The sequence below is a fragment of the Vitis riparia genome, chromosome 8, assembly GCF_004353265.1.
Source record: "Vitis riparia cultivar Riparia Gloire de Montpellier isolate 1030 chromosome 8, EGFV_Vit.rip_1.0, whole genome shotgun sequence".
Lineage (NCBI taxonomy): Eukaryota > Viridiplantae > Streptophyta > Magnoliopsida > Vitales > Vitaceae > Vitis > Vitis riparia.
The window spans coordinates 965,664-974,820 of NC_048438.1; the positions used below are offsets into that span (position 1 = coordinate 965,664).

Consider the following 9,157-nt stretch of genomic DNA (forward strand, 5'->3'; position numbering starts at 1 on the left):
GCTTTATTAAACTAACCTCTACTTTTTAACTTTTCAAATGTGCAATTGTACTAATTTTCAAAAGTTCTTCAACTAAATAGCTAATTAAACCAACCATTCACCATCACTAAGATTCATTAGAAGATGACATATACACCATGCATGTGGACGGGGCATTATATTATTGATAATGTTTAGAGAAATAAGAGAGAAAAGTGTAATCAAAATTAACCAAATTTAGAGTCGGTTTATTACTATATTAGTCATTAGAGATGGAAATTCAATCATTTATCCAAAATAATTGAAGTTATTAATACAATATTAAACCATATTTCTAGCCGGCCAACCACTCAACAAATGAATGTTAAAGTATCGTCCATTCGCTAACTTGCCTCCAATAAGAGATTTAGTGAAGAACTAATAATTATAATTAAATAGATATAATCCGCATGCACTTAACACCCATTTTGTACACTTTCATAAAAATATTTCATTTTAATGAGAATGAAAAATGTTTAATAATTAAGTGCGTTATATTAACTTTAAATCAACTTTATGATGAAATTTTAAATGATATAGGATTACATGTAAATATTAAAGTATACATTAAAATGACAATAAATGAAATACTTACCTTGATTAATGTCATAGAAAACCATTTTCGTGTTTCACTGGTGTCCAAGAATATGCTCAATCCATGATGGTATGAAAATTCGGGTTCAATGAATTCTTCCCTTTCTACACCTAAGATTCAGTCCATGTGTGCTCTCAAAACGAGTGTGCAGTGCGTGTCCTTTTTTCAGCCCAAGAAAAAGAAGCCTTCCTTTGGACTTTTATATATATGTATATATATATATATATATATATATATATATATATATCACACATTACACACATTAATTAAACCATTTGACTAAATGAGTCAGTCAAGTGAATAAAGGTGAACTCATAAAAAATCAAACAACAATATGTGTTCAGCCTCATTATGGACCACAATATAAAATAAAATAACATTAATTTATGACATTATCACATTGATTATGTAAGTCCACACATAAAAAAAAAAAAAAAAATTCAACACTCCAATGATTGTACATTAATTATTTAGATTTTTTTATATCAAAATATAAATAAATAATCATTTAGGTATTGTTTGAGTACATGTCATATTTTATATTTTTAAAAATAGGAATTGATCATGACTCATATAACCCATATATACCCCAACTTGGAAGGGTCAATGAGCATGTAGGTTAGATTGGGCTCGAGCTTAGAGCAAGAGGCCTAGGGAGAGGGTTCAGATTTGGGCTACCTTGTGCTTTTATATAACAAAAAAGAGATTTTTGGAAAAATAGCGCTATCATGATTGTTAAAGAGTCACTTCAAATTATTTTCTAAATTTTAAAATTGATTTTTAAATTTTTTCAAATAGAATTCTATTCCTAAAAATAATGTAGAAAAATACTAAAATTAGTTAAAAAAAAAAACTAATTTTTGAGAATTATTCCCAAAAACATTGTTTGACAAACCCTAATTCCCCAAGATTGAAAGAACCGCTCCTAAATAATATTTTTGGAAATAATTCTAAAAATAATATAAAAATATACTAAGAGTTTGTTTGAAAGTTATTTTAAAAAATGTTTCTAACATTTCTAATACTTAAATGTTAAAATTTTCAAGTATTAAAAATATTAAAAATACTTCCTAAAATAACTACCAAACGGACTCTAAAATCTATTATCAAAAACTGATTTTTGAGAATCATTTCAAAAAGGGTGTTCGACAAACCCTAGTTCCAATCTCCACAATTGGAAGAACCGATCCTAAAAGGTAAACCCTTAAAAATCAGGATTGTTAGCAACTTTTTGAGGTATCAATAGTATTAAGCTACCAACAAATTTTGCAAAAGATTAAGCTAGTAAAATTTGGACCGATATTATATATCACACTCTAACATCCTTTCTCATGTGCGACCCCATATCCAAACCGTCTTGCTCCTAAGAAGTTAAGTGTTCAAAAGTGGGGTTGTTTGCAACTTTTGAGATTACCATTAGCATCAATTTCACATAGTTTTTCCAACATAAAATTCACAGACCCTGCCTCTCCACAGATCAAACCAAATGAGTCATTAATAGTTAACCAAATCAGTACACATCCATCCGTCCAAAGTTACAATCTTCTAATTTTCAGCATATATTGCAAACTATAGAAGTGAGAAAACAACTGTTTGAACATGTCTACTATTCACTCTTGCTGGTTTAAGGGATTAATGTTAAGAACAAAGAGATAGGAAGACACCTTTCTTATAGTTTAATTGCAGAATCAAACGATTCGGTTCTTTAAGAATAGCCAAATAATTTAGAGAAAATAGAATAAAGATTGAGAAAAATAAATAAATAACATATGGAACACCCATGCATCAGAGGTTATAAGAGGCCAAAAGGTTCAGGCAGCTGTTCAAATCCGTTATCAAAGATGGGTCCTTGATCAGACTTATCAACACTGTGTAGCCAGTTTGTGTTCTTCAAGTCTTCTTTAAGCAGAATTGCATCATACCTGGAGCTCTCATAGATGTCTGTTTGATTCAGCTTTGCAGAGAACCGACCATCATCTTCTTCAGCTCCATTTTCTGAGGGTCTAGTGAAATAGTTTCCGTTCTCTGAGGGGACACCATTGTTGCTGGCAGGCAGGCTTCCGTTGCTGTTGACAGATGCTGGAGCACTTGAAGCACTTGAAGCACGAGCAGATTGGGTTTTGGAAGCTGCAGACCGAATGCTCTGGGGAAACAGGGTCGTGCCTGAGAGTGGACGAATGCTCCCCGTGCCATTTCTTATGTCCTACAAGTCAAAAAGAGCGGATATATGAAAGGAAATTATAGAAAGATGGTTATTTTCGTTGTCTTAATGATAATGTAATTATTGAAATCAGCAATGATAATCATGAGACATAATGATGATGATCATGAAAATTATATGACAAAAAAGATGGTAGAGTCAGTAACACTGATTGATGATAATGTGATAATAGTTGTGATAATAGTGCAGATCGGATTGAACATGATATATGAATCCAAATCCTACAATTTAAGCGTCTAAGAAAGTCAATAACTCAACATGGTATCACACCTCCAGGTTAACTGGGAGTTTGAATTTTCCTTCATATATTTATCTATACCATTATCCATTATCACAAATTTGAGATTCATACGTTGCTACTGCTGTCTGTGACTCAAATGTACCGGTATAGGGCCATGCATAAGGGGATTGTGCCATTATGGGATCTATTTCAGTCTAGAATCCTAGCCAACAGTTTGATAGTGAATACCAGTGAACATTCATCCTAAATGTTACTAAATCAGACCTTCAAATTCCTCTATCATGAAAGGGGAGAAATGCATACCATATGCCTGATAGCCATGTCGAGTGATTTCTTTGAGATGGTCCTTCCAAAGCCAGTGCTCTCTGAGGATGTTGTTGAAGTCTTTACAGGTTTCCGCGAGGGCTCAGTAACATGTGAAGCCTTTCGAGACTCAGGGCTATCAGCAACATGGCCATTGGAATGCAGACGGCCCCTTGCATTGGGCTCTGCAACTCTTCCCCTAGTAACAATCGGTGACGACTGTCTTCTTGTTGGGGTCTCTGAGTTCCCCTTCATGGTCATGGCAGCACCTGGTCGGGACCTACCTGCAGAAAGAGGCCTGTCTGGCAAAGTTGTTCTCAGGTTTGGTGGTGTGTCAAGTGGAAAATCAGGGAGAACAATTGGCTGCGGTGGGTTTCTGACTCGTGGGCTAGGTGAGCTTGGTCGCGAAGCTGGTGCTGGATTGCGCCCATTTGACATAGCACGTGCAGTGGAGGGTGATGGACCAGCCATTGGAGACAAAGAGGCTGCTGGAGTCCGACGAGTGGGAGTTGATGGCCGAGAATTTGACCGGGCAGCTGGGGAACTTAAGTTTGCCGGGAGTTGTGGCCTAGAACTTGGAGTGGTGGGCCTTGAGTTTGGGGATGGGCGAGGTTTGTCAATGGAAGAGCTGGTAAGGCCTGGACGGGCTCTAGAAGGAGTTGAGGATCTTGACGATGTTGGACGAGCCGATGGTGTGGAAGGTCTTGCTGTAGATGAAGAGCGGGTAATGGGAGAGGATGGTCTAGTATAAGATGAGACAGAAGCAGAGCTAGTGTTGAGAATTGAGGAGGATCTGCTTGAGGAATAGGTACTGTATTGCGAAGTAGAGATGGAAGGACGAGTCACTGAACTGCTTCTTGTCGGTCTTGAGTAACTGCTCTCAGATTGTGCCACTGAAAGCTGAAACAGAGAGATGATTGAGAGGTTAGTTGGTCATATCCCTGAAATTCAATAGCCAATTCCATGGCATGCCACTCAACAATCTTTCTCAGATAGTGACTTTATTGGATAAGGCATAAATCGATGAAATTATTTAAAAAAAAAAAAAGATTTAAAAAAGGAAATAAATTAAAAGAAAATTCCCTCTCAGAGATGAGAGTATATGCTTAAGGTAGCAAACAGAGGAAAATATTACTAAATAAATCAAATACTTGATTTGAATAGGCAAGCCTTAAATGTCAAATCCCAATACAGCGTTGATCTGAACTTGGCAGTGGGCCATAGGTTCAATGAGGTTGGATTTAAGCAAAAGCCCATGAAGTGAAACTGTCCAAGCTGGTTGCAGAAAATAATTTGAAGCAGTTCCATAGTTTTAAAAGGCGCACTTTAGGTCCAAGGCACGACCACTCCCTAGTTATAGGGCCTTGCTTGCCAAGACATATGACTTGTTGAAGACATGCGTCTCAGCTACTCACTTTTTGTTTTTAAACACTATTATTCTTGAAATTTCTAATTGTACATTGAAATATATAATTTCATTACTTGTTCATTAAATATTATTTTTAAAAGTTTGGAATCTTAAATTTTTTATTAATTGGATTGGATTTTGGATCGTATTTTATAAAATTGACATGCATCCCAAGTCAGGTTTCACTCTACTTAGGTGAGCGCCTTGTGTTACGCCTTGCGCCTAAGCTATAAGAGACTTCTGCACTTTAGGTGCACCTTACACTTTTTAAAACTATGAGCAGTCCATAATGTTGGTGCCCTAGTTAACCTGTTTCCTAATTCACATGGACTGGGTACAAGTGTCTGGTGCTAGTGTGTATCCACATATCAGAATGGGTTAATTCTAAAATCTTAGGACATGAGGATATGGCTGAAGAAAATAATTTATCTCCATTCTCCTTCTATCCCTTGAGCCCAATTGAAGTATATAACTAAGAATTTCCAACATGAGTTCACAGTTATCTAGTTGGATACACATCTTAGAAATGGGCAATTCCACACACCCCACCCCAAAATTCCCATCATATATGACAAGTACTTTAGATACTTTGAAGTGTCCATATTACATAGCTGTTCAACATAAAAATTACCCTGCATCATTTTTATTCAATTTTATTTTCACCCATCTTAGATATCTTGAACTCACCATTGTTATGTCTAAGCACCCAAAGTAAAAGCAGAATGGTTGATTAGGATTAGTCATGTGATTAGGCTTTGTTGGGTTTAATTGATCGTCTCAAGCTAGCAGGGATAACCAGATTGGTTGATGCTCTGCGGGGGTATCAGATAAGAAACTTTCCAAACAACACAAAATTTGAGTCGAGTAACTAACTTTAGACAAGTTCCTCATGATAATTTTCCCAATGGGAACCAGCAGTCTTGGGCTCTGACAGACAATTCAGAAACCAAGATTTCTGATCAAATAGAAGAATCTTTAATTGACGCGATAACCAGAATGCTGCTAAAGATTGGATGATTTTACTACACAAATTGCAGTATTGGGGTTTAGGATAAGTAAGAATGATTCATCAGCAGTTGCTTTCTCAATGATATGTGTTACTTTCCCAAAACATACGTAAGGAATTTATTTTCTTGCTTATCTGGAGGTCAGTTACATATTATGAATCAAATGCTGATAAAAAATGTAAAGCAAACACACCCACAATAAAGTTTTGACCAAAAATCACAGTGGGGAAAAACATGTACCCTTGAAGCCTTAGTTGTAGAGGCTGATCTAGCCAAGTTACTGTTTCTTGGAGCCAGCATGGTTGGTTGAGACTCATTTCCATCAGATGAAGGAAACAGAGGAGTTCCAGGAGGAGTAAGAAGCCTAATCAAACATAAAAAGATCAATCAGGCAGACCCAAAGAAACACAGAGTAATCCCTAAATACTAGTCCAACTTCAAGCTATCATACCGTAATTAAATCTTCTGGTTGATAATAACCATTAAGCTGAACTTCAATACATCATGAGTAAAGCATGAAAATTGTTTTAAAACCTCCACTAGGCGTTGAATAAACATCTCGTGCATCAAAGATGAAAAAATAGCCATGCAGGAACTTCATTTTCATAATCATCCATCAGAAACAAATTCAATATTCCGAGATGTGTGATCTAACTTAATTGGGTGGAGATGCAAATACCAGCTCTTGGAATTAAAATTTCTTCTGTCAGTCCATCTATTTGTGATTTCATGAGCAGCATTTTCTTTTTCTTTTTTCACACTTTTACTAAATATATATAAATGGAAATATTATCAATTTTCCAGGCAGAGAATGCCTCTTTATTCAGACTGGTCAACTGGAAGAAGCATCAATCCTTTGTAGATCTGCCATTTAACAGTTTGTTGCCATGTGCTTTGGTTGTTGAATTGTTTATAGGTGGTGGCTCAGAGAGTTGTTATCCACAAAAGTGAAGGAATTCCGAAAGAAGTAATCAGAACTAGCAAAAGGAACATCATTAACCAATCATCAAAAGTTTCACTTGTGGAAAAGGTTGAGACCAAGTGGCGTATCTATTATGGAGTCAATCAAATGAATGTACATACATCTGCATTTTAGCAGAATACACTTTTGTATAAGATTGGAGTTCCACTTGGGAACTGAATGAAATAATAGATATGCAACATCATCTTTGCCAAAATGATGCAAAAAATTGAGTTCAGGGTAACCCTCTACCCTAAATATGCATGGTGAAGAGCTTGAAATTACCCAAAAATTAAATCAAGCATAACTCAACATTAACTTTCAACTAAAAATATCTTTTGCTTTGAGCTCATAAGGTGGATGACCATGAAGACAACCAAAATCTAAAGAACAAACACAACTCGTAAAAAAACACCCATTAATATTTATACTTGGTATTAGCATAAATTGAGCTCACTGCAAGAGACAGAGTTGGAGAAAATTTCAGAAACTTCACAGTGGAATTAATTGATGCCATTGAAATGTGAAGACATTTGCATAACTTGAGCAAATTATCATGCAAGTTTAGTTTCATGGAACACCCATGAGTGGTCATCATCAGACCTTGCATAAACAAAGTGAATTCAGAAAATTGGCATTGATAGAAGGAACGGAATCGCCAAATGCCAAGGCATCACCAACATTAAAATAAATGGTATCAAAACAAAAATCAATTCGTGAAAAAAAAAAATAAAAAAATAAAAAAAAATTGAGAATGGCATTGACTGAAAAGCAAATTTTCATTTCCTCGAATCACCAAAATTCACAAGAAGTCAAACAACAGAACAAGAATAAACCCGGATTTAAATCAATTACTAATAAAGATTTACTAAGACACTAATCAAATTGCAATGCAGCAGATCTGAAATTCAACAAGTAAACAAAAATAAAAAATAAAAAAATTAGGAGCATAATCAGGGTAGTGCTCGAAATTTACCAATCATAATCGTGCTTCCCTCCCTCCACTGATGACAGCAGATCGTCCATTCCACTCCGAGCCAACTTTGCTGATCCAACTGAAAGTCTTCCCAATTTCAATGGAACTGGGATGAGAAAATCAAAATTAGTATGCAAAAACAAAAAAGAAAACAAATACCTCACCAAAATCCATATGCATACATTGGAGACGAAAGATCAACGAAATCCATGGCAATTTAGATGCAAAAAATCACAGAACAACGACCCAGAAAGAAAAAACACATCGATGAATTCAACTTGTTCAGGGGTCCAGCGGTTCCAAGGCAGCAGGGGCAAAACGGCGTCGTTTCGGACGCTATTATTCAGCACCAAAACGACGCCGTATCCCCGCCCAAATCTCAGATTTCATTGTGAATTGACCAATCTGTCCTCAGCGTTAAAACAATTGAACCCAATTTTTCCGGGGGCAATCCGGTCAACCCAAGCTCGAAAGACCAGCATCGGTACCTTCGGACTCCTCGGAGGACACGACGGAGAGTGTCCGGCGGTTGCGGGAGAAGAGATCCAGATTTTCATCGGCGTCTCTAGGCATCCCCGTGAGGCTTCGGCCGCGGCGGTGGTGGGAGACCGCCGGAATAGTCCGGGGGCCGGCCGGAGATTCCTTGAAGCTCCGATTCATGGGTTCAGAGGAATGGGAAGAAGCCCGTCAAATTTGTGATTTGGAAAGTGGGTTCCCCGAAATGGGATTCAAATGAGGAAAAAAATGGAGAGGGAGCGCGAGAGAGAGAGAAATGAGAGTGAGTTGAGTGTTTAGATCTGCTGATCCTCTCTGAGAACGAGGGAGTTGAATTTTTTTTTTTTTTTTCTTTGGTAAAAAATGAAAGAGGTGTTCCAACCTTCCACATGTGAGTAGTTTCCATGGGATGAGGTGTCACACATCTCAAATCTCAATCATTTCTAAAAATAACAATAAAAATATAAATAAATAAATAAAAACAAAATCAAATTTCAAAATCCCATTAAAAAAAATATATGATTGAGTACGAAAAATGTATATAGAAAAAATAATTAAAAAATAACTAAAATACAAATTATGGATTCATGCATAGGGTTGGTTTTTAACTATATATATATATATATATATATATATATATATATATATATATATATATATATATATATATTAATTTTAAGACCTGGAAGACTTAAATAGCAAATTATGTAGGAGAGACAGAATAGACAGGGGAATTATAAATGTAAGGAAAAATATTTTAGTAAACAATATTTACATGAAAAAAAAACCCGAAAATTATAAGTCAATATCTATATGGACAATATTGAAATAAAAATATAATATATGATATCGAAGAGCCTTTTGGTTCAAAACATATAATATCTATATAAAACAAAATACAATTTTTATATAAAAAGTAAATCCAAACTTGA

At 35.6% G+C, this 9,157-nt stretch overlaps 1 protein-coding gene across 2 annotated transcripts; it reads right to left on the bottom strand.

Moving 5' to 3' along the window:
* Nucleotides 1-2,090: 2,090 nt before the first annotated feature.
* On the bottom strand, nt 2,091-8,576 carry LOC117921089 (translation initiation factor IF-2). Of its 2 annotated transcripts, none has more exons than XM_034838885.1 (5): nt 8,219-8,576; nt 7,731-7,836; nt 6,034-6,157; nt 3,379-4,278; nt 2,091-2,816 (listed from the first exon to the last, which is right to left on the bottom strand). In XM_034838885.1, the coding sequence occupies exons 1-5, from the start codon at nt 8,388-8,390 to the stop codon at nt 2,406-2,408; spliced, it is 1,713 nt and encodes a 570-aa protein (XP_034694776.1). In that variant the 5' UTR covers nt 8,391-8,576; the 3' UTR covers nt 2,091-2,405. The 2 variants fall into 2 exon arrangements, with proteins under 2 accessions (XP_034694776.1, XP_034694777.1); XM_034838886.1 differs by lacking the exon at nt 8,219-8,576 and adding an exon at nt 7,913-8,210.
* Between the last annotated feature and the right edge of the window lie 581 nt (nt 8,577-9,157).